The 25,953-nt window shown below is 38.2% G+C and overlaps 1 protein-coding gene and 1 long non-coding RNA gene across 5 annotated transcripts; both read right to left on the bottom strand.

Annotated features, from left to right (window-relative positions):
* Positions 1 to 16,863: 16,863 nt before the first annotated feature.
* Positions 16,864 to 22,995, bottom strand: LOC112710016 (putative disease resistance RPP13-like protein 1). 4 transcript variants are annotated; one of them, XM_072202301.1, is made up of 7 exons: positions 22,546 to 22,995; positions 19,333 to 21,054; positions 18,948 to 19,036; positions 18,659 to 18,721; positions 18,505 to 18,564; positions 17,774 to 18,184; positions 16,864 to 17,475 (listed from the first exon to the last, which is right to left on the bottom strand). In XM_072202301.1, the coding sequence occupies exons 1-3, from the start codon at positions 22,850 to 22,852 to the stop codon at positions 19,002 to 19,004; spliced, it is 2,064 nt and encodes a 687-aa protein (XP_072058402.1). In that variant the 5' UTR covers positions 22,853 to 22,995; the 3' UTR covers positions 16,864 to 17,475; positions 17,774 to 18,184; positions 18,505 to 18,564; positions 18,659 to 18,721; positions 18,948 to 19,001. The 4 variants fall into 4 exon arrangements, with proteins under 4 accessions (XP_072058402.1, XP_072058403.1, XP_025617865.1 ...); XM_072202302.1 differs by having other exon boundaries at positions 16,864 to 17,435; XM_025762080.2 differs by having other exon boundaries at positions 19,333 to 22,995.
* A 1,903-nt stretch (positions 22,996 to 24,898) lies between these two features.
* LOC140174933 (uncharacterized) lies at positions 24,899 to 25,679 on the bottom strand. Its single transcript, XR_011865079.1, has 2 exons — positions 25,408 to 25,679; positions 24,899 to 25,277 (listed from the first exon to the last, which is right to left on the bottom strand). It is a non-coding gene; the product is annotated as an uncharacterized lncRNA (long non-coding RNA).
* Between the last annotated feature and the right edge of the window lie 274 nt (positions 25,680 to 25,953).

Here is a 25,953-nt window from a genome sequence, read left to right as displayed (position 1 = left end):
ATGGAGTATAGAAAAATAACGCAAGTAATCGAAGTTAATAGCCTGGTAACTCATAAATTTGTCCGAAATCATTAAACAAATTCTGGTTTATTACAGCACACAAATATTTAAGTATAACACACATTTTTGTTCAACATAACATACAAATTCTCACATATAGTGTATAAATATTGCGCATAGAAAAACAATATAAAAGACATTCGTACCTTTTCAATTTCACTCAATAAAAAAAGATACATCTAATTTACAAAAAAGAAGAAATGAACCAACAATAACAGTAAGAAGATCTTAAAAATAGAAGAAAGAAGAAACGTAAGAAGAAAAAAAAGAAGAACAACAACAAAATGTTGAACACAGAAAAAAAAAAGAAGAAGATGGTGGCAGTAGCAGCAGCGACGAGCTGACGACATGGTGATGGTAGTAGCGATAGCGACGATGACGATATTTAAAGAAAAACGAGAAAAGAAAGAAAAAGAGCGTGACTGAAGTTTAAATTTTAATAACTTAGTTAATTTGGCTAATGAAAACACTTGTATACGTAGTATTTTTGTAATATTAATATTAATTAATTTACGAATATGAGTTTTACTTTTAATTTTGGGTAATTTCGGATACACCTCTCTACCTTTTTAACACTTCATTTCATTGTGGCAGATGCAATAATTTAAAATTTCAATGATTTGTGGCACCTTGGGTCCACATGCAGCAATTTAAAATTTCAATGATTTGTGACAACGTGGGTCTACATGCAATAATTTATCCCTTTTGATAATGATAATACATATAGTGGAATTTTGTAGGACCCTTTTGATTTTTCTTATGAAAAGTAGTGTAAATTGCATCTTTATTCGTCGTATTCATGCACAAGAACTACAAATTATTGCCACTATTACAATCTTTTTAATATTAGGAACATCAGAATTTCCAGCAACACATACTTATAGTCAAATTTCTCCTTCCTGGGTAATTATATTCTTCTTTTATTTTTCTTTTACAAGCACAAACACGATAAGAATTAGTAACAGATTGCTACAAATTAAAGGATATTCACTTTAGTCTTTCTCACAATTATATTGATGGTTGTGCAAGTACAAATTAAAATAGTGGGAGCAATTATAAGAAGAAAAAAAAAAGAGAAAAAAATTGTAAAAACTTAGGTGGTCTTATGATAGCTAGGAAAAAACACATTATACAAGTTGAATCATAGATGGATTCTGAGATATGAACTTCGTCATCACTCGCTATTTTGCTGTCAGATATGTAGCACATTAGAATATCCAAAATTCAAATATGTAAGAACTCAGATCGCTTAAACAGAATGTAAATGGTAAGAAGAAATACTGAACTAAAGAAATAGTGTATCCATACCAATAAAAGAAATACTGAACTAATGCATACACCCAATGTGAGATTACAAAATGAATTTTGATACTCTTTGCCAAGTTGCAATTTGTAGTAAAAAATTCAAGTCAAAGAATGATGCTTAGCATGTACCTAAGGAAAGCAGGCATAAATTTAGTTTGGACTTGAGTCAAAAAAAAATAGGCATGCATATTGCCAACACATACATACAGCTTGCAATTTCAGGTAACTAACACCCAATAATTCATTTTTTAATAAAGCGTTTCTAGGAACATACTTGTTGATAAAATCTACCATAACACGTGGCCGGTGACAAAGTCGGGGCGTGTCGGACACATTTCGAACACGATATTTATCGACATTCGTCCGATACGCGTGTCTGCTGTGTCCAATCTTATTCTTAACATATATTATTGAAATAAATTTAAATATAGTATATATTATTATTTATTAAAACAAAAAGATATTTTAAATACTTGATATAATTAAAATAAGATATTAAAAATAATTAAAAAATTAATTTATATTTTAATATCAATAAAATATCAAAATATCATTACGATTTATCTAAAAATACTTTATATTTTTGATGGTTTCAGTGGCTAAGAGAAGGGGGTTGAATCTTAACCCCCTTTTTCTTGATTACACTTTTTGGTCTTTGAAGAGACTTTTCTGTTTTTGTCTCGTCCCTAGCCACGAGACATTTTACTTTTATCTCGTCACTTGGCACGAGACATTTTTCATTTTAGCTCATGTGCAGCAGAAACAGAATTGATGAAGAAGAGAGAGAAGATTACACCCAGATATATCCTGGTTCAGCTGCTAAGTGCAGTGCAGCCTACATCCAGTCTCCATCACAACAATGATGGAATTTCACTATAATCATCCAGATTACAAATTGTAAAGTGCTAATCCAACTTACAAGGGGATTCCCACAGAATCATGAAACACAACATAGATGAACAAATGAACTCTAAGGACATCTATGGCTTTTTCTTTTAATTTTGCACTCTCTACCTTTTTCTGCTCTATGACTTTTTCATACAAACCTCACTGTTTGCCTTTTTTCATGAGACTCAAGACATGACAAAATTAAACAGAAAAATACTAAATAGAATACATTGAAGGAGAAGAAAATCTGTAAGCTTAGGTAGCTATGAGACTTCTGTCCCTTGCACTCTCACTGCTTACTTCTAACTCCTTGAATCAAACCGTGACTGTTCACCCCTTTTATAGAGAAGTGAAGCCTTCACAGTTGAAACACAAAACCGAGCTTAACTTCTTTTCCTTCAAAACAAAACCGGTTCGGCCACATAGAGAGAAGAGGTAACTCATGCAAAACCCAACATGCAAATACCTCTAGTTCTTCCTTAGTCATCACCCTTCATCAATCCAGACGCTCCATCCTTGGCTTGTTCTCCAAGATGAATTTTCTGGCCCTTGATGCTTCATGATGATGATGACTTCATCTGCTCTAATCTCTGCCTCTTCCATCACTTCACCACTCTAGCTACTTCCTGTGGTGGTTGAGCAGAATCAGAGACAAGCCATGCCTCCAAGAATCTCTCTTTCCTTTTTTCTGAGTATGAAAGATCCGAGATTACCTCACCAAATCTTACCACTTTTTGGTAATAATCTTAGCCACAGCATACTTTTATTTTGATATGTTTTCTTGCCATCATTAGTTTGATGGTCTTGATGCATGCAGCTTCTTCCTTTCGATGAGTAGGTGTAGCTTCCATGGCTTCCTCGACAATAACCGAAAGAGAAGAAGGAAAGAGATGAGAGAGAATAAGCAACTTGGAAGGAAAGCAATTGAATGTGTTAATCAATATCATTACAAAGTTGTTTTTACTTTCCTTAGAGTAGCGTGCTGCATTGATAGAAATGATTCCCATCAAATCAAAGTCAAGTTCTCTCTCATGTTTCTAATGCTAGCATATTAAATTTGAAATCCATCCTTAACAAGAAATGGAATCCGTTGGAAAGCATGAAGCCAATTTGCTTTCTCTTTAACTTGGTTTCGGACCAAACTTGGAAACATTCATCAAAAATAATCTTGGGCTTTGTATCAACAAAATTAATCTAGTCCAATTAGTAACATTTGCTTTCCTGATGAATTTTTGGATCAAGTATTGAATAAATAGGAAAGCTTTCTTTTGGGCTTGTAGTAATAAATTTTATTTTGGCCCAACATCTATTGTAACCATTCAGCCATAATGTAGGAGACATTAAATAAGGCTGATTGCAAGTTTTGATTTTGGGCTTGCTGCTATTCATTCATTTTCGACCCAATTAAAAACCTGCACAGCAAAATTAATTTAATTAATATATCAATTAAAATTAGATTAATAATTTTGCTGTTAATAATGTTTGATCATCATCAATTTAATTTAGAGTTTTCCAAACTCATTAATTTTATATGTATACGTATCCTCGTGTCTTATAAAATTTTAAAATTTGCGTGTCAGCGTATTTCGTGTCCGTACATCATAGCATATCAATGATTAGTGAGTTCACTGCTAAGCACTTTTTTAGTTTTAAAGAGAAAAAAAAAAGGAGGAAGTTTGTTATCTTAATTTCCCAGAGAAAGACTATGGTAATGAGATACGATATCTTCAGGACAACATCAAAACCCATATCTTGGGTGAAAACAATTTAATTTGCCACTTATTAGATTAAGACAATACTTGGAGGCTAATATATGATTTTTTTGGGTAATCATTTTATCAAAAATAAATAGGCTAAAATGATACTTTACCAGTTTACCATGGGATCAATTAGTGAATATCGATTTTCATTTTTTGGGACAGAATTCTCTACCCTTCCACCTATCACCAACGTTCTTGAGATTTATCTTGTTAAAAATTTCTAAAAGCCACAAACTGAAAAGGATCATGTGGTATAACAACCCTATAATGCTATTTATCTAATTAAGCATAGTCCTTAATTTCCATTCTCATTATTTATAACTTTTCGATTTAAATCTATGTAAGTAGAGAATGACTAAAAATTATTCTGAACTGGTGTGTATCAAAATAAATGGTAGTTGATGCAATGACAAATATGATTTACTTATAAATTTGTTTCTTATTTTGATATTATTCCTTGGTTTTGCTGCATAAAATGTTTTGCTGGTTCATCTCTTATGAAGTTGTGAGTTGTGACAAGAAAGCTTTTTCAATAATTTTTTATATTGGTATTTACGGTACATTTTTAGGTTCAAATAAATTTCTTATTTAGTTAATCTGAAACCATTTAATATATATTCCTTTTATGTTTCCGTTTGTTGTTATCTGATATTTTATCCCCCATGTTAAGGTGGCTTTTCTTTTATTATTATTTTGTACTAGTTATATTGCAGTATTTATGTTTAAATTTTTAAGACAACTATACCTTTAAATATTGGCTGCATAGTGCATACAATGTAAATTTGAAGAAAAAGAATAACGCAATGGAATTGAGTGATTTATGACCATATTAATCGCTTATTGGGATACATTATTTGAATATTAACCAAATGAGATGAGATAGATACTCACAAGGACTTTAACATGGTAAGCTTGGAGATGTCATCAGCTGCTATATCTCTAGTCAGTCCACTTGAAGACAAATTCCTTTATATATTCCATTTCCAAAATTATTATTATTATTATTATTATTATTATTATTATTGTTATTATTATTATTATTATTGTTCATACCCTGGCCCAACAGTAAAAGTCCAGGTCCAAACAAAAGGCCTAATCCCACGGATTGAGCCTCACCCAATTCCGACCTTCGTCCAATGAAGTCGGTTCTAACCACGACTTGCTCTAAAGAAGTCGGGCACGAGAGTTAACTGGCAGATAAACACTCATTCAAGTGAGTAACTGCCCCTAGAATCTCTCTAACTACTTCCAAGAGCCATATCATAACCTCCCTAAGATAATGGGACGGTTAACGCCCTAAAAAGATGGCACTACTCCAACGGTGGTTATTGGTTCACCACTATAAATACACTGACACCCTTCAGGTATCTCCGAGTCCCAATACTTTCTAGACCTGTTCACACCCTTGCTAACTTAGGCATCGGAGTGTCTTTGCAGGTACCATCCCCTTCTCCTCATATGAGCAAGTCGGACGGAGGCCCCCGAGGTGCAGACCCACACGAAGGCTTCCTCTTTCAAGCGATTGGGCCAATCAACACCATCCAATCCATTAATCTCCGGTTACCCACCGTAACATTGGTGCCGTTGCCGGGGAGCCGAGAGATCAACCAGTGATGGCGGACAGATCCCCCGAAGAGGGTCATGTGGAGTCAGATTCTGAACAAGAGAATCTGGACACAGGTAATAATGATGCAGACTTTACCCTCCACCAGGGAACTAATGATCAACACAGGGAAGGTACCTCCGGAGTAAAAAATCCGAAGGTAAACTCTTCAGAAGGGCGCGAATCAAAGAAAGAGAGACCATCCCATTCAACTGAACTCATGGGATTAGTCCACAGTCGCCTGGAACAGTTAGAACAAGAACGGGAGCGACAAAAGGAGACCGAAAAGAACCTAAAAGAGGAGATGGAACGACGAAAAGAGTTAGAATGAAAACTCTTAAAGTTGGAATCCTCCCTCAAAGGCCGGAACTCCCGTGACAAGCAAGAAGAACCGCCCCTAGGAGGGGAGGATCCTTTCAGTGAGGACATAATGAGGGCAAAAGTTCCGAGGAACTTCAAAAGCCCCGATATGGACCTCTACGATGGAACCACGGATCCGAAGCACCACTTAAGCAACTTCAAAAGTCGGATGTACCTAGTTGATACCTCCGACGCTACACGATGCAAAGCTTTCCCGACCACTCTATCGCAAGCAGCGATGAAGTGGTTCGACAGCCTCCCCCCGAGGTCAATCACCAGTTTTGAAGACCTCTCACGGAAGTTTCTGATGAGGTTCTCTATCCAGAAAGACAAAGTGAAACATGCACCGAAGCCTCCTGGGAATAAAACAGGAAGTCGGAGAATCCTTACGAGCCTATATGGAAAGATTCAACAAAGCATGTTTAGAGATTCAAGACCTGCCCACAGAGGCAGTCATAATGGGGTTAGTCAATGGACTTAGAGAAGGCCCCTTCTCACAGTCCATATCTAAAAGACACCCCGTCTCTCTAAGTGATGTACAGGAAAGAGCTGAAAAGTACATCAATATGGAGGAGAATGCTAAGTTAAGAGACCTGAGTTGGCGACCTGGGCACCCTCCCTCAACAAAAGAGAGGGAGAGGGAAACCAAGAAAAAGGAAGAACTCGGTCTCGAGAGGCCAAGAAAATACCACTCTCATACTCCTCTGAAAGTCTCTATAGTGGATGTATACAGAGAGATTTGTAATACTGAAAGGCTACCGCCCCCTAGACCCATTAAAAATAAAAAAGGGGGGAGCCGCAGCGACTACTGTGAGTATCATAAAATATATGGTCACTCCACAAACGACTGCTACGACCTTAAAAATGTGATAGAAAAGCTGGCTAGAGAAGGTCGGCTTGACAAGTATCTCATAGAAAGGTCGGACGGTCATTGAAAGAGAAAGCGAGATGATATGGATAGAAGAGACCCACCACCACAGACTCCAGAGAGACATATCCATATGATCTCAGGGGGGTTTGCGGGAGGGGGACTCACCAAATCTTCTCACAAAAGACATCTTAAGAGAGTCTACCAAGTCGAAGGAGAATCATCCGACCTCCCTACCATTTCATTCACAAAAGAGGATGGGCAAGGAATAATCCCTGGACACGATGATCCAGTGGTAATAACTATGATCCTAGCAAACGCCCATCTCCATAGAACCCTAGTAGACCAAGGAAGCTCAGCGAACATCCTTTTTAAGCCCGCTTTTGACAAACTAGGGTTGGATGAGAAAGAATTAAGAGCCTACCCCGACACCTTGTATGGATTAGGTGACACGCCAATAAAACCACTAGGATTTTTGCCCCTCCACACCACTTTTGGAAAAGGGAAAAAATCAAAGACTCTGAGTATAGACTTCATAGTCATCGACGCGGGGTCAGCATATAACGCTTTAATCGGCAGAGCTACCCTTAATCGACTCGGAGCAGTGGTATCCACTCCCCACCTTTGCATGAAATTCCCAACTTCAGCGGGGATAGCAACGGTAAAGGGAGACCAAAAGTTGGCAAGGAAATGCTACAATGAAAGCCTAAACCTGAGAGGAAAAGGCAGAGAGGTTCACACAATAGAGCTCGGCTGTACAAGGGCTAGAGAAGAGCTGCGACCACAACCGGGAGGAAAAACCGAGGAGATACAGGTCGGCGAAGAGGAAGGAAAAAATACTCACATAGGAGCCAACCTAGGGGAGACCCTAAAACAAGGGTTGACTAAGCTCCTAAGAGATAACTCCGATCTCTTTGCCTGGAAGGCCTCCGACATGCCCGGGATAGACCCCGAGCTCATGTCCCATAAGCTTTCGGTCTACCTGGGATCCCGACCTGTACAACAAAGAAGACGCAAGCTCGGCCCAGAACGAGCCCTAGTAGTAGAGGAGTAAGTACAGGCGCTCCTGGAAGCCAGCTTCATCAGAGAAGTCAAGTACCCAACATGGCTAGCCAATGTAGTGCTAGTCAAAAAACAAAATGGCAAATGGAGAATGTGTGTGGACTATACCGACCTAAATAATGCATGTCCCAAGGACCCTTATCCACTGCCAAGCATCGATACTCTAGTAGACTCCAGCTTGGGGTATCAATACTTGTCGTTCATGGATGCCTACTCGGAATATAACCAAATCCCGATGTACGAGCCAGACCAGGAGAAGACATCATTCATCACACCCAGAGCTAATTTCTGCTACGTGGTCATGCCATTTGGATTGAAAAATGCAGGGGCCACATACCAGAGGTTGATGAATAAGGTGTTTGCCTCTCACCTTGGGAGCCTAATGGAAGTATACGTCGACGACATGCTGGTAAAGACCAAGAAAGAAGTCGACCTCTTGTTAGACCTCTCACAAGTCTTTGACACCATAAGGCTGCACGAGATGAGACTAAATCCCGCAAAGTGCGCCTTCGCGGTGGAGGCGGGGAAATTTCTAGGATTTATGCTAACACAAAGAGGGATCGAAGCCAATCCCGATAAGTGTAGAGCCATCCTGGAGATGAAAAGCCCGACTTGTTTGAGAGAGGTCCAACAGCTGAATGGCCGACTTGCAGCCCTCTCCAAATTTTTGGCAGGATCAGCACTAAAATCCCTTCCACTGTTTTCCTTATTGAGAAAGGGATGTCAGTTTGAATGGACCCCTGAATGCGAGGAGGCGTTCCAGGAGTTCAAAAAATTCTTAAGCCAACCTCCTATTCTGACCCGACCCATAGCTGGACAAGACCTCGTCCTATACTTATCTGTAGCAGACAAGGTTGTCTCATCAGCCCTGATAAGAGAAGACGAGGTCGGCCAACATCCAGTATATTTCATCAGTAAAGTTCTACAAGGCCCTGAGCTAAGGTACCACAAACTAGAGAAGTTTGCCTACTCCCTAATAATAGCCTCACGAAGGCTACGGCCTTACTTTCAAGCTCACACAATAAGAGTCCGTACGAACCAACCCATGAAGCAAATCCTCTAGAAGACGGATGTTGCAGGGAGAATGGTTCAATGGGCAATAGAGCTCTCCGAGTTCGACTTAAGATATGAAACTCGGACGGTGATTAAAGCCCAATGCCTCGCCGACTTCGTTGCAAAATACGCAGGGGATCAGGAGGAAAAACCAACTACATGGGAACTCTATGTAGATGGATCCTCCAACAAAACAGGAAGCGGTGCAGGCATAATACTGGTAGATGAAAGAGGAACCCAGATAGAGGTTTTCCTAAAATTTGAATTCCCAGCTTCAAACAATCAGACAGAGTATGAAGCCTTGATTGCTGGATTGAAGCTGGCAGAAGAAGTCGGTGCTACAAAGGTGATGATATACAGCAACTCACAAGTGGTGACCTCCCAAATAAGTGGAGAGTATCAGGCAAAGGACCCAAATATGAAGAGGTACTTGGAGAAAACTCTGGAGCACCTTGGGCGCTTTGCAGAAACCGAGGTTAAACACATAACTCGGAATCTAAACAGCAGAGCGGACGCCCTATTCAAGTTAGCAAGTACCAAGCCAGGAGGGAATAACAGAAGCCTGATCCAAGAAACCCTCCAGGAACCCTCAGTGGTGAAAATAGAAGACAAACAAGAAGTCCTTGAGGTAGTCGGTTTAAACCTCGGATGGATGAACCCCTTGGTCGAATACATAAAATTTGAAATCCTTCCAAAAGAGGAAAAAGAGGCCAGGAAAATCCGGAGGGAAGCACAACATTACACTTTGGTGAGAAATATTCTCTACAGAAGGGGGATATCAACACCATTGTTAAAATGCGTGCCGACCTCAAGGACCACCGAGGTGTTAGAAGAAGTCCACAGTGGGATCTGCGGAAATCATCTCGGAGCAAGGTCACTAGCCAGGAAAGTGATCCGAGCTGGATTTTATTGGCCGACCTTGCAGAAAGATGCCACAGAATTTGTGAAAAAGTGCCAACCATGTCAGATGCATGCAAATTTTCACGTGTCTCCCCCAGAGGAGCTCATCAGTATCACTTCTCCATGGCCCTTTGCAAAATGGGGAATGAATTTGTTAGGTCCTTTTCCCCAAGCGCCAGAACAAGTCAAATACCTGATCGTGGGAATAGATTACTTCACAAAGTGGATAGAAGCAGAACCATTGGCCACCATCACTGCTCAAAGAAGTCGGAGGTTCCTCTACAAAAATATCATCACAAGATATGGGATACCTTATTCCATTACTATAGACAATGGAACCCAATTCACTGATTCTACCTTCAGAAGCCTAGTAGCCAGTATGAAAATAAAATACCAGTTCACCTCGGTGGAGCACCCGCAAGCCAATGGGCAAGCCGAGGCAGCCAACAAAGTCATACTGGCAGGGCTAAAGAAAAGATTACAAGAGGCAAAAGGAGCCTGGGCTGAAGAGCTCCCACAAGTGCTATGGGCTTACAGGACAACGCCCCAATCCGCCACTGGAGAAACGCCCTTCTGACTAGTCTATGGCGTAGAAGCAATGATACCAATAGAAATCAATGAACAAAGCCCAAGGGTAATTCTCCATGACGAGATCGGGAACATACGGGGCACAAAGAGGAGCTCGACTTGCTCCCCGAAGTCCGAGAAGAAGCCCAGATAAGAGAAGCAGCGTTGAAACAAAGGATGACTACAAGGTACAACAAAAAAGTCATTCGAAGAACGTTTACCCCGAATGACTTGGTCTTGATCAGAAATGACATTGGAGTCAACAAGTCAAGGGAAGGAAAACTCGCTGCTAATTGGAAGGGACCATACAAAGTCAATGAGGTCTTAGGAAAAGGTTATTATAAAGTGACCGACCTGAACGACACCGAGTTACCGAGGTCGTGGCATATTTGTAACATGAAAAGGTACTACAGTTAAGAGCGAACTCTACTCCCTGATGTACTCTTTTCCCAACTTCGTGATTTTTTCCCAAAATAAAAGGGTTTTTTCTGGAGAAGGGTTTTTAACGAGGCATCATAGTAGGGGCTAAGGGGAAATAGACTGTCAAAAACCCTTAGTAGCAATAAAGTACCTCCCTAATTAATAAAGATCTTTTTCATCTTACAAATATCTCTTAAATTCCTTTTTTGTTTTCTCTTTCTTTCTACGAAACGCGCCGACTTAAGCTCGACAAAACGTGAAAATCCCATGAACCGACCTAGATGGTCGTCAGGATAAAACGACGAGGTACAAGTTGGTGTAAAGAGGTTATGGAAGTTGATCGTACGAAACTCGGAAACACTCCGACTCATAAGTCGGAATGAAAAACCGAGTAGAAGAAAAACGCATCACAAAAATAACCTAAGTTATAAAAACTCAACAAAATCATAGAATTGAGTATAGAGGAATAAGCGAAAAGGAGATCGAAAAACTATTGAAAAGACTGTCCTAGGTTCTTAAAGCAAAAAAGTACAGAAGAACAGACAAGTCGAACAAAAGGTTTTCAGGAAAAGATCGAAAAAACTTCCTAAAAACATCAAAAGCAAAAAGGCATGCACGCAAAGGTAACTTAAACCCTTATCCAAAAAATGGTATTTATTTTTTAAACTTAAACCCTTATTAAAAAGGGTATTATAAAGTGTTTTGTTTACGGCCTTAAAAAGCCAAAAAATTGTTCAAAACATCACCACCAATAAAGAGTTTAAAAGGGACCCACAGGCCGGGCCCCAAATAGCCAACAAAAATTACTTTTTTGGAAGAGGAGTAGACGGATCACCACCACCAGAGTCAGGAAGAGCGCCACCAGGACCGGGAAGAGAGGCATCCATAGGAGATGAAGAGGAAGTCGGAGGAACGATAGAAGAGCTCGGAGCGTCCTTAGGGCGAGGAGGGGACTCGATGATCCTTTGTCCCCGAGTCTTCAGTTCTGACTCGGAAACGATCACGGGGGCAGGAGGATCCACAATGGCACCATCAATAACAACTTTGTCAGGATCCAAAGGAGAAATATCCAAGTCAGGAGCAATGACTCCGACTTGCTCCTTAAAAATCCTCCAAGCCTCCTCGGCCCCATCAGCAATAGAGTCCTCCAACTCGGTATAGGCCTTCCGAGAATTCAGCAGATCATTCTTCACAGACACAAGATCTTCAAATAAACTTTGATAGCTGGCCTGTGCTGTTTTCCTCAAGTCCATCTCCATGTTGCATCGGGCTTGCAACTTCCTCTCCTTTTCCCGGAGGTTATCTCTCTCCTCCTTCAACTTGGCGACTTCCCCCTTCAACTCCCTCTCATGCTCTTGAAACATAAGAAGCCTCCCTTCCAGCTCTTCGACCTTCGAGGTCATTCCCAAAGAGCTGAGGAGAACCTTCTCAAAAATATCTAAGAGTTTGCCGCAAACCCCCGCCGCCTTGAGACTCTCCTCAACCAGAGTGGTAAGGTGGCTCCGAATAGAAACATCATCCATGCTTATGCAAACATGGGGGTAGATGTTCTTTCGGACGAATGCAAGAGCATCCGCCTTAACCTCGGAAGAGCCAGACTCTAAGGTCTTGCGCTTCTTCTTCTCTGGCTCAGGAGAAGGTCGGACGGAGGAGGGCGGCTGAGAGGAAACCGAAGAAGAAATCACAATGGGCTGGGAAGGAGTCCCAACGTTCCGAGGAGGAGGAGGAGGAGAGATAACCGCCCTGACGCCACCAGTCCTGGCGCGGGAGCTTGCTCTGGCCTCCTGGACTCTCTGATAAGACTCCTGAGCATTTGTCTTCGCCATCTCTGAAAAAACAATAAATAATAGATTAAGACAAAGTCGGAAAAGTTAATCATACAAGTCGGAAATCTAACAAACAAATGAGAGCTACCTAGCTGTGCCTGGACAAAGGTCGGAGACCCCTGGAGAAACTTTTTAGTGTCCAAATATGGGGCCCTCCCCCACGCTTCTTGGAGGAACCCCACAATGGCTGCTTCTATCTCATCCAGGTCGTCCAGACCATATTTCTCGCAGGGGGAGGCCTCCAGCCAGTATAAAGGAAAGCGGGGAGAAGAATTATCATCCAGAAAAAAGGGGTGGTGACCCTCTACAGCTTGCACTTTGAAAAAATAATTTTTGACGTCATGGAAGGACTCATCAAAAAAGGTGAAAACTCTCCGACCTTGTATGACTCGGAAAGACACCCACTGTTGCTTATTCTTTAGCCCACTAAAGGGTTTGGTCATATGGAAAAGATAGAAAAAAAATCCTCAAAGAGGTCGGGAACTCCAAAGCCTGGCTAATAAATTGATAAATTTTCAGAAAACCCCAAGAGTTGGGGTGAAGCTGGGTAGGGGCAACTCGACAGTGGTGCAAAACAGACATCTCAAAATTCGAAAAAGGAAGAAAAACACCCAAACGAGTGATCATACATTCATACATAAAGAAAAAATGAAGGGCCGCCTCGTCGCCCCTCCCAAAACAAATTCGGTCTTCTGGACCCGGGACCACCAACTTATACTTCGGCTCGTCCTCCTTAGAAGTACAAATTCTGTGGCGAGTACGAAGGTGGGTGATAAACTCAGTATCGACCAAGGGTTCTTCCCCTAGGACCGTGACATCAACCCACTGAGAAAGAACATCTACGGAAGCCATTTCTTTTCTTAAAAAGGGTGACAAAAAACCTACAAGGGAAAAGAAAAGGAAAATAAAAAACACGGTCTCTAAAGGGAGGGAATACGGAACTAAAGTATACAAACCAACCTATCTATCTACAAAATAAAAGCATGCAAATATAAGGCATGTTACAGAAGAAGAAAAAGCTAACCTTTATCTGAAAATAAAGGTTGGAAGAAGTAAAAAAACTTCGGAACACAAGAGTGCAGCACGAACCAATGAAGAGGAGATTTGAAAAATCGCAGAAACGAAACAATGAGAGAGAGGGAAAGTATTTATAAGTACGTTAGGGGCACAATGGTAAAAGCGGGGCAGTCATTAATAAGAATGCACCGTTACCAAGATCATCAATCCCTACGCACATCCCTAACGGACACGACGCTTGATTAGACGTAACCGTTAGAACCAAAAGGCTACGAAAAGTCACGTCGGTTTCAGACCATCACGTCGGTCCTTCTACAAGTCGACTATGACCCCGAGTAGAATACTCGAACCCAAATCTCGAAAAGAAAATTGGGCTCGAGTAGGGGCACTGTTCATACCCTGGCCCAACAGTAAAAGTCCAGGTCCAAACAAAAGGCCTAATCCCACGGATTGAGTCTCACCCAATACCGACCTTCGTCCAATGAAGTCGGTTTCTATCCACGACTTGCTCTAAAGAAGTCGGGCACGAGAGTTAGCTGGCAGATAAACACTTATTCAAGTGAGTAACTGCCCCTAGAATCTCTCTAACCACTTCCAAGAGCCATATCCTAACCTCCCTAAGATAATGGGACGGTTAACGCACTAAAAAGATGGCACTACTCCAACGGTGGTTATTGGTTCACCACTATAAATACACTGACACCCCTCAGGTATCTCCAAGTCCCAATACTCTCTAGACCTGCTCACACTCTTGCTAACTTAGGCATCGGAGTGTCTTTGCAGGTACCACCCCCTTCTCCTCATACGAGCAAGTCGGACGGAGGCCCCCGAGGTGCAGACCCACTCAAAGGCTTCCTCTTTCAAGCGATTGGGCCAATCAACACCTTCCAATCCATTAATCTCCAGTTACCCACCGTAACAATTATTATTATTATTATTATTATTATTATTATTTCAATCATGAATATGCACGAATTCTTTTATGCTATGTTTGTTTGAGTGGAAAATGGAAAGAAAGAAAAGGGAGGAAAGAAAATAGGAAGGAAAATGATTATTTTTCATTGTTTGGTTGGAGAAGAAAATTTAGGGGAAAGAAAATGGATGGGAAAAAAGTGGTGGGGCCCACCAATATTTTTTCTCTCCAACATTGGAAAGAAAATGGAGAGAAAACTAATATTTCTCTCTCTACTTCTAATACTACCCCTTCACTTTTTTCAATATATATTATAATATAGGGATAAGATTGTCTTTTTATAACATTTCTTTTCTTCTTATTTTTCTTCCAACCAAACACATCTAAAGAAAATAAAAATCCACTCAATTTCTTTCCTTTCCTTTCTTTCCTTTCTATTTCTTTCCTCTCTATTTCTTTCCTTTCAACCAAACATAGCCTTAATAATATATTAAAACAGAATTTAAAGTAGTCTCTAAATGTATCATCAGCATATAATAAGTGTCTAATTCACATAACTTAAACACAATTTATCTAATTAAATTATTTTTTAATCTTTTTATTTTTAATTGAAATGCTTCTCAATCCTTTTAATGTGTCATATTTATCAAGTTTAATATTAATTTTTAAATATAATTAAAAATCCTTTACTATTTATTTGTTACGTAATAAAGGTAAGTGACTAATTAACACAATTTATTTATTATTTGTCTAATTAATTTATTTTTTAATTATTTCACTTCTAACGGAATTGCTTTTTAATTCTTTTACTTCTATTTTTTATGTGTTTGATGTATATCATAAAAAAATTCGTTAATATTTTCATTATTTATTAATTGTGATATTGATTTTTAAATACAATTAAAGATAACATAATTGTTTAACGTAAGGAATTACTACTGAAATGGTAATCAATTAAGAAACGATAACCGCTCTTTGAATATTCAATACAAATGATAAAGCATCCTTACTTCAAGACTAGAGGTCCAGAACCTCTCCAAACATCTCACTCTCCTCTTTGTTTGATTGTTGACTCATTCATTTTTCTGTGTTTATTTTTTTTTCTCTCTCTCTCTCTTAGATAAAAGCTATAGGTAAAAGCTTTATCTAGACCTTGTGATTTATAAACTAAGAAAAGACTAATTATACATGCATATTTTATTAATTTGGTTTGATTTGGTTATCTATTTTTTTATTTTTACATAGTTTAATGATGTATTAACCCATTTCTTTATGATAATTTGGATCATGTAGAATTGTAGAAATTAGAAGAATATTAATGGTAAAACAACAACAACAACAATCACACAAATAAGAGAATAGCGTTGAAGGAAATTTTGGCTATGGTATAGTTGATCATCATCAAGGCATTCTTGGAGTAGCGTTTTATTGTTTGATGTATCTAAACTTTGTAAAAAGGTACTTGGTATATTGTACTAGTGCATGTATTTGTAAGTTTTGTAGTATTGTTCTTTGATTCTGCTTTAGTTTATTGAAATGTATTAAATTTGTCATTTGATTTCTTTGGGACTTTTTGGTCAGCTAATTAATTTATGCTTTTAAATTACAATGGGAGTTATAAGATAAAAACTATTATTTCAAGAAGAGATAATGTATTATATTAAAAGGAATTAAGAAAAGTAACAACTAAAAGTCCTTGAACATATGGAATAGCAGCATGAGTGAATTGCTCTACTTGTAGCTATGACCTATGGGTTCTTGATTTTGATTAAGATAGTAAGTTATTTGGGATATTTAAATAATGGTATTAGTCTTTTTAGTTTGTATTACATTGAAATTGTTTTACAAACTCTCTTTCAATTCATTTATAAGATGTTAAGATAACTATGTTTTACAAAAAGTTTGTTTTCATTTTTATTATTTCAGTATACCAATTTTTTTCATCGTTGTTATGTTATATATTGTTATACTATAATTTGTTCTGAAATAATGTTTCTTTTCCTTGTACTACATAATTATTAACAATTACGGTATTAAACATAAATTAGTCGCCCGAGTCTTAGTCTAGTTTCTAATTAAACGGTTACTAGTTTTCTAATTTATGTTGATGAATGATAAGATTACAAGGATGAGATTCTTAGAACGGCATCATAAGAGATACACTACACCTTCTCACTTGTATGCAATGGGGCACATGGATATCCTTGCCGCTTATAGAGTTATAACTTATAAGAATGGAAAGAGCAAGCTTAAGTTTAGACTTTAGAAAAAATAACAAGTGTTTATTCATATTGATAATATAGTTCCTATGGATATAATAGGTATATATAAAGCAAACAAATTTACACCATAATAAATAGTGAGGAGAGAAAAAAAAAAATCCAAACACTCATAGACCTATCCAAAGTACTCTGCTACAAGAAACCTCAGCCTTCAAAGGTTAACTGTCTCATGGTAGATACAATCATCTTCTCATCTAAACATAAAAAATGGGTCTAAAAACAGGTAACATTATAAAAAGGATAATACAATGTAAAATTTGGACTGGATTTCAATTAGTTATCAAATTCAAGGCAGACATTGATAGCGGGACAAATTTGAAAAAGATATAATAAAAATGAACTCTATTCACTGACCCTCTCCACCAAATCGGTTACACAACGAGCATTTCAATGACTTTTACTTGCACGAAGCAAAAGCGAAACCTCAGACACACAAGTTTGTTTTTCGGCTTCCATTGAAACAGCAGAATGAGAAGACATAGCACGTATATATGGATGATCCACTTTGATGTTCCATTTGTGAGTTCAGCCATAGATCAATTCAGGTTACTCTGGTTGAATATAAGGTTAGCTCGATGAAATCCAAGAGTACTGTAACATCAACAAATAATTCATACATTATACTAATAAGTATAATGCCACTTTTGATATAGTTAATTCACTTATCCACAAAGTCTGAGTGTCTGAATTAAACATCATGCTCGGGCATTAAAAATTACAAATTATAGACTTGAAAGACACCTGAATATATATATATATATATATATATATATATATATATATATATATATATATATATATATATATATATACATGAAATTTCTTATGCTGCAAGAAATATACATTTGGAAAACATGTAATAACTTTTGGAGAGAATGAAACAAGATACCTCTTGAAGATGTTGGAACATCAATTCTATCTCATATCAACCTCAATGCCCCATACATGGGAGATTTGGATCCTTCATGTAGAGAGATTCTTTCCCCGTCAATGGAAGAAATTTATTCCCCCAGATATCACCTTTGCCTTTTATTCGTGCAGACCGCATTACTTTTTACATATCCCAAAATCACTTGAATGGTTCAAGATTTACAAGGAAAAGAGAAAAGCTGTTCCTCCTTGAGGATTCAAGTTTTCCTTCATTTGTCGGTGTTCACTGGCAGAGGACTTTTATTGATGAAAAGCCACAGATTATGCTACCAGTTTTTCAGTGTTACACAGGCTAGCAGTCCCCATCATAGATTCAACAGTTCCAGGGAAGAAATCATACTGCTTTCAGGGTCTGTGGGAAGCCCAATACCTGTATAGGAAACCTTAGTTTTTAATTGTCAAGTTTACTGTAGAAAACAATGTTCTACGAAAAATGAAAGCATCAGTCTAAGGAGCCAGCACTGCAATTATGCACATATATTTGATGAATTTAATTTTTGTCAAATCAGTTAGTAGCATCTGAGGTCTTTCAGTAAGCACAACCAAGATATAATGGCCAACACACAAACAAGATGTTTGAAACCGCACCTTTCTCGAAAGTCAAAATACATCAAGGAACAAGTACGAGGAATGATAGAAATTATAAATAATGCATAACATGGACACAAAAAGCTATAGACTGTACGTAACCTTGATTATTTGCTTTCTTTGCAGCAGAAGCAAATTCTTTAAGTTGCTCCATTCATAAACCTGAACAAAGCAAGGTAGGATTATAAGGTCAATAAAAGTGTACAGACAGCACAAGAGGTAGTAGCATCGCAAGACATGGACAATGCAAACTTACCTCAGTGCACCCAAATTCTCACGTTGCCTCAGCCATGTGTTAATGTTGACTCTTCAATCTTCCCTATTTATTGAAAACCAACATTTCATTTCATTTAAAACTCACAAACTATATGACACCCTATGACTATGAGTATATCAGAGATTGTTGATAATGACATACAGAAGTATATTGGGATACTAACATTTGGTTTTTGCATAAAAAAGGTAAGCCTTTTTCTTGCTAATTGGAAATTGGAATGACTTTTCACAAATGAAGCAAAATAAGATATATTTCATGAAGTACGTACCCAACTGTAGCCTGTGACCGCTCTCATTGCACATTCATTGGTGTAAAATCAGAATCACTCGAGATTGGAATCATATTCATGGCCCGAGTCTGAAATAAACCATACAAATACCGTAAGCAATAAAGAAGCCATCATGAAAAAAGTGTACTCTTTGTTCCTTACTAAGCATCTAATTTGTTATCCTTAAAAAATTGGAAAAATTGGCACCCACATAAGAACAATTTATTTAAAAACTAAACTTGTAGTGAAACGGGTACCTACAGAGAAATGGCTAAGAATGAAAAGATAATAAACAAAACAAGGGAACGAAAATGGGTGATGCAAACAGTTAGCATTGTAATTGGAGAGCACTGAGTTTAGGGAAGATCAGAGCAAAAACACTTACAGTCGTGGAAAGTATCAAAACGATTCCGTAGGTCTTCCATCTCTTTCAGCTTACGACTCAAAGGACATTTTGTCCCCATGCGGATATTTGCTATGGAGGGAAGTAAACATTCTTGGGTGATATTGGCAAGCTTTTCACAGTCACCAATTTGTAAATGTTTGAGGCGGACAAGATGGTGAAGCCCCTTGCAATCAAGCGTCTCCAGATCTGGAAATTCCCACAATTCTAAATACTCAAGAGAAGCAGGGAGGCAACCCTCACTTGGGAACGACTTTACATCAAACCATTCACGAATATCAAGACGGGTAAGGCGTTGACTCTGCAAACCCTTTGATGTCATCCACCTCGCTAGTTTCTCGCATTGCACGACTTTAAGAGTTTTCAAACTCGCCGGGAGGCACTGGTCAGCAAAACAATCGATTTCTGGGCAATCCCATAGATGCAGCTCCTCCAGGTGGGGCGCAGCCAACCCTAGTGCCGGCAAGGATACTAGACTGGGGCACCCTGAGATCAGTAGATAACGGAGACCTGGAAGAGCCTGTGGCAAGTCAACACATTCCATGCTTGGGCAGTGAGCAATTGTCAATTTCTTGATATTTGGAAGGGGCCCCAATTGAACCGACGACAGTGAATCACACTCCCGTACACGTATCTCCGTTAGTGAAGCCGGCAAATAATCTGCTGAAATTGATTTCAGCGACTGACATCTAAAGATTTCCAGACATTCCGCACGTAGCGATTGCAGGTGGGGGACCCACTCCAACAGGGGTTGCGCCAGCTGGGTTTCTGAAATTTCTAACGTGCGCGATACTGATAGTACCGGATTACTGTAAACTTGTAATTGTTGAATCTTGGGAGCCCTCGGCAGCGAACATACAAGCCCTGAACAATTAAAAATGCAAAGTTCCTCCAGAGCCGGAAGGTGAGCAGGCAGACTTCCTCTTAACTTCCAACAGTCTCTCACTGAAAGCTTTCTAAGTTTTGGAAAACCATCAAACTCATCAGGAAAATTCCACTCCCGCCAATGCTTCATGTGCCAAATTTCTAGAGTTTTAAGAGATTTGAAAGGTGTCTCCTGCTCGAACGATCCACTATTGTTGTAAAACGCCAAATCAATTTTCTCCACCCCATGAAGTTGAGAAAACTTCAGATGCTGTAAAGAGGGTAACTGTCCCAGCGAAGGAAGCTCACAACAATTCTCACAATCATTCAGACTCAATTTGGTCATATTGGAGTAGCGAGAAAGGCTTAACCAATCTGGGAATGTTTCACCCCGATAACCCTTAATTGATATTTCTTTCAAGTTTTCATGAGGTTGTAACTCCTCAAGTATTTTGACATGATCGGTGTAAATGTAACCTAATGGAAGCCATTGCAATTTCAAAGTGTTGAGGTGCTTCTTGTTACCCATCTTTGCCTCCAAAGCTTCATCACTATTCTTGACCTTCTCCAAGTTGAGAATGTGTAATGAACCATGAAGATTGTCCAGTGTTCCCAATTCTCTTATTCCATTCTCTTCATGCTCGCCGATGATATAATTACTTAAGAAGTTTAGATGCTTTAGCTTGCTCATTTTCTTCGGCATCTCTTTCAGAAGAGAAACACCTCGAATATCAAGGTGTTGTAGGTTCACAAGATCTTGCATGCGGCTGGGAAGCATCTCTAGATGTCTACAATCTCTCAACTTCAAAGTTTGGAGATTGTATAATTTACATATTGACTCTGGCAATGTCACAATCCATGCTTTAGACAGATTTAAATAACGCAAATAAATCATTTCACCTATTGATTCAGGCAATGAATATATAGGAAGTGACAAAACTCTCAATTGTTGTTGTAACAGCCAGGGTTTGCCTTCAACATCAATTGATTGACGATACCAAGAAAAATCTAAAGCTGTTCTCAAGTGTACTGCTCTCTTACAGGCCTCTCCAAATGACGTGGATGAAGAAAAGGACAAATGACGAATTTTGCTATCTACCCCGTGTAGATTCTCAGATCCCTCGAGTTTGAAATAGAATTTCCCAGCAAAGAACGTTGCTAGATCATGCATGAGATCATGCATTACATATAACCCTCTCTCACTACTAGATGGTTGAAAAAATGACCTTGCAACTAATTCATCAAAATATGCACAACCAGTATTTTTTAATGTGTTGTTTTCATTTGGTTGTAAAAGATTTTCAGCCATCCATAACAGGATTAATTCGTCTTTGTCAAATTCATAATCCTCGGGATATAGAGAGCAATAAACAAAACATCGCTTTAAATATGAAGGGAGGTAATGATAACTGACTCTTAATGCAGGAACAATTTTACTGTTGGAGAGTTCCCAAATTTTACTTTTAAGTACATTCTCCCAATCCCCTTCATTATGCTTGTTGCGCAATAAACCTCCAAGTGTCTTCACTGCCAAAGGTAATCCTTTACACTTTTCAACAATTTTTCTACCAATTATTTCTAGAGTTGTATATTGTTTAGAATTAGTAGAAATAGTTGAATGCTTCAAAAACACCGACCAACAATCTTCATTTGACAGTAAACTTAGTCCATAATGTAGATTGATAGGTGCGAACACAGAAGCAACGTTTTCGTTACGGGTTGTTAGGAGAATCTTACTCCCATTATTCCCATAGCGAAAAGGTTTTAGGAAATCTTCCCACATGTCTCGTTGATCATGCCAGACATCATCTAAAACAACCAAAAAGGTCTTTCCTGTCAATTTTTCCTTCAGATTAGTCTGAAGTAAATCAAAATTATCCTGGTCACGGAGAGAAGAATCTATTGCCCCTATTATTGTCCTTGTAACATGGACAGGGTCAGGATTTTCAGCAACACACACCCATGCTCTAGTGTCAAATTTTCCCATGACTTTGGCATCATTGTAAACCAATTGAGCCAAAGTAGTTTTTCCTATCCCACCCATACCTACAATGGGAATCACAGTCACAAGTGATTCAGCATCACAGGTATCATCTAACAGCAATTTGATTATGTTCTTCGTGTCTTCGTCCCGACCAAATATGTCAGAACTAACAACGAGAGATGTGGATGGAATTCTCCATGATGTGTCCAACTTGACACTCTTGTCCAGACCAAGCTTATCTTTTCGTTCAACAAGAGACTCTAGTGTGCCAACTATATTTTCAATGACATTGACACCACTATCTTCAATAATTGAATCAACAGAGTGAGACCAGTCATAAGAGTTACCTGGATCCCTTGGAGTAGCAGTGGCAGTTTTAGTGGAGAGTTCATCCAGAAAGTCATCAGCCACATAGAGAGCATCTTGGAGATCAACAAGCCACTTCTTCACTCTATCGTTACCGAACTGCTTCAGCTCAGCATCATCAAGCACAGGTTCAACATCATACAGATAATCATCCAACTTTTCAAGCAACTTCTGAGTAGAGTAGTCATCTTCGAGGATAGAGTCATCTTCAAGTATTGAAGACAGCTTCTTTGAAATAGCATAAACAAAAGAAGAGAGATAAGCTCCACCTTCAAGTTTTGCAGCCATGATTTAAAATCAGGTGCAGCAGATGATGAGAAAAGAACGAAAGGGGTTGAGGGAAGTTGTTGTAGCTAGATCGATATAATGTATTCAGGTCTCTGGGTTTTCTCAAGCACAAAGGATCTCAAGTATATGCGTTTTGCAGTGAACTATCAATGTTCTTTGCTTAGCATTATATACTTGTATAGTGCTGAAACATGTGCAATAATTAATTAATTAATTTATAACATGATAAACATGTTATTTGTTTATGTATAAGCAACAAAACCAACGACTCAACCCCGCATTAAAAAAATTACATGTGAACAAATCAAATCCAATTAAAAATCCATTTTAATTTTTTATGCGTCATTTTATAAAGTTTTACCTTCATATTATCAATCTTAATTCTCATACATAATAATATGGAATTGTTTCTTTTAAAGATTTATCATTTTAACAGTCTGGAAAAAGAATAATGATATATTGAAATAGTTTAGTATAGATAAAATACTTGAGCTGAATTTATAAATTAAATGTGCTAACCGAAGTTAATTCGCTTGGTTAGAGAATAAGTAACTTTTGTCGTTTTTTTCTTAGCTTTGACACTCAAATTTTATAAACTAAACTAAAATACTAACTGACGTTAATTCACTTGGTTAGAGTAAGTAATTTTGTTTGCTTTTTCTCAGATTTTAGACTCAAATTCCATTGTGTTAAAAGACCAAAAAAATTTTATTTGCTGATCAACGGCAACAAGCTACTAGAAAGTTTTTACTTTCGTTTCTTCGACAATAGTTGTGTTCACACCTATTTATTTTTTTAACATTTCTTTGAAAGGTGCTTCATCATAAATTAAGACCACCTTACAGATAGTCACCCAAAAAAAATAAAGTAAAAAACTACTTGCAAATAAAATAGCAACTTAAAATACCTTGGCTCAACATAAAAGAATTTAAAATCCTTCCAAGACAAAGAAATGCTAATGGTGTCTCCTTAGATTTCTAATTTAATGCTAATGGTATGCTCTAGTGATTTGAGTTTGTTGCGTCAGGGATTAGCCTAGGAAAAATTTTCCTTTGCTGAAGGGCAACTAGTTGTTGGAAATAGAATATTAATATTACTTAATATACGAATCTATTAAAAAAATTTACCTTTTTTTGTTAGGAAATTTTATTGGGAGGAACTTTCACTCCATGATTGTATTTGAATGTAAGTCAAAGAGGTTAATACAAGTTATGATTCAAATAAATGTGATAATGAAAGTTTAGAAAAAAAATTCGATGAGAGGCTTATCTTTTTAGAAGCTTTGGTTGAAACCTTTCGAATATTTTTTTGTGGTTGTTTGTACTGTACTGTGGTTTCAATTTTTCTTTTTGGGGCCTTTTTTGGTGAGTCTTCAGCAGTTTGGAGAATTTTTATTGAAGAATTTTTAATCTCATCTCAGGTGCGACTGTATTGAAAATAATACTTAGTCTACCATTCGACAAAATATTTAGTAACAAATAAACTACGCACGTAGAGAAGATGAGAGTAGTTATTTCGGTGTTGATGATTGATGGCGAGGTAGTTCTCGATGTTTTTCTTCGATTTGAATTTGATATGACAAAGAGCTTTGTCATTTCGAGGAATAGGTGAAGGGATGGCTCGAGAGAAGCTCATCTGTCTAGCAATATAGTGGGGGGCATAAAGGGTTACCTTGAACTGTTCTTTCTTATATTGAGGTAATTCAATCGGAAATATTTGAACAGCAAAGAAATTTGCCCAAGTTGTGTTGGCCATTTCATTTTCTTCATCATCAGATGGAAAGAGAAGATGTTCGAACCATGCTGGTCCACAATTTCGATGCAGAAATAGAGTGAACGTCAAATCATTGTTGTTGAAGTTCTTGCAGGAGTGAAGGAGAGAGAAGACAGTCCCAAATAAGTCTTCAATGGAATTGGTATTTTCGAAATTTGGTTGAAAAGGGACCAATCGAAACCTTTCAATATGTTGTTTTTTGAAGCATTACCCCCGTCTTGCTTCATGTATTTTTCGAAAATAGCATTCAACTAGAGTTGTAAAAGCCAGAGAGAACCACCTACACTGATTGATGAATTATTTCGAAGACAATCAACTAAATGTCCCAATTTATCGTACAAATTCCCCAAAATCAATTTGGCTAAGTTGAATTTGTAGCCTTCATGCAATAGGGCAACTAAAGGGAGAAATAACTTTTGCATTTGAACACTTTTTGAACAGAAAATGATGGCATTCAGCCAATAATACAGAAATGCCACACTCTCTTCATCAGTCACAGGATCATCTCTATGTCCCATATGGTGACTGATGAAATCGCTATAAGAGTTCTTTTGGGCTATCTTATAGGTTCGATCTAGCTGCATATCACATGTTACTTTGAGAAAGTTTGTTGGGAGGCCAATAATGGCAACCACGTCGAGTAGTGTGGGCCCTATCATTCCACAGGAAAGGTGAAAGTTATTAGTTGTTTTGTTCCAAAAACATGCGACTACTCCAACCATCCAGTAGTGTGTGGTAGGTGAGAAATGAAAAATACGGAGAAGATCATGAATGCCTAGTACCTTCCAGGAAAGGTGAAAGTTATTAGTTGTTTTGTTCCAAAAACATGCAGCTACTCCAACCATCCAGTAGTGTGTGGTAGGTGAGAAATAAAAAGACAGAGAAGATCATGAATGCCTAGTACCTTCCAGGCATCACTCTTTATTGTTTCTGGACGTCGATACTAAGCTCGAAAATCAGCTCCTTGAGGGGTGACTTTAGGATTATTTCTGAAGGTTTTTTGGGGTCGATAAAAGGGGCAATGAAAAGATCTTGTTTGATGAGTAAATCTTCCCCCCTATTAGGAAAGAAATCGAATTTCTTGTTGGCACGCTCCAAAGTCTGAATAGGGCCAACGAAGCAGCACGTTTCATCGTCGACAGTGAAAGGGATAAGAATCCTCTTGTCAGCAGGCAAAAGTTGAGGATCTTCAATAATTTTGTCATTAAACTAGTTCGATACTTGCAGATTTGGTTGTTCAAAGGTTTGGGTTGCAAGTTCTTTGTCTTTATCTTGGTCAGTGGGGGTTTGTTGGAAAGAAGAAGAAGCCATTGATGGATGTGAGTAAG

The sequence above is a fragment of the Arachis hypogaea genome, chromosome 9 (genome assembly GCF_003086295.3).
Source record: "Arachis hypogaea cultivar Tifrunner chromosome 9, arahy.Tifrunner.gnm2.J5K5, whole genome shotgun sequence".
NCBI classification, from domain to species: domain Eukaryota; kingdom Viridiplantae; phylum Streptophyta; class Magnoliopsida; order Fabales; family Fabaceae; genus Arachis; species Arachis hypogaea.
This window is presented reverse-complemented; position numbering and strand designations above follow the sequence as displayed.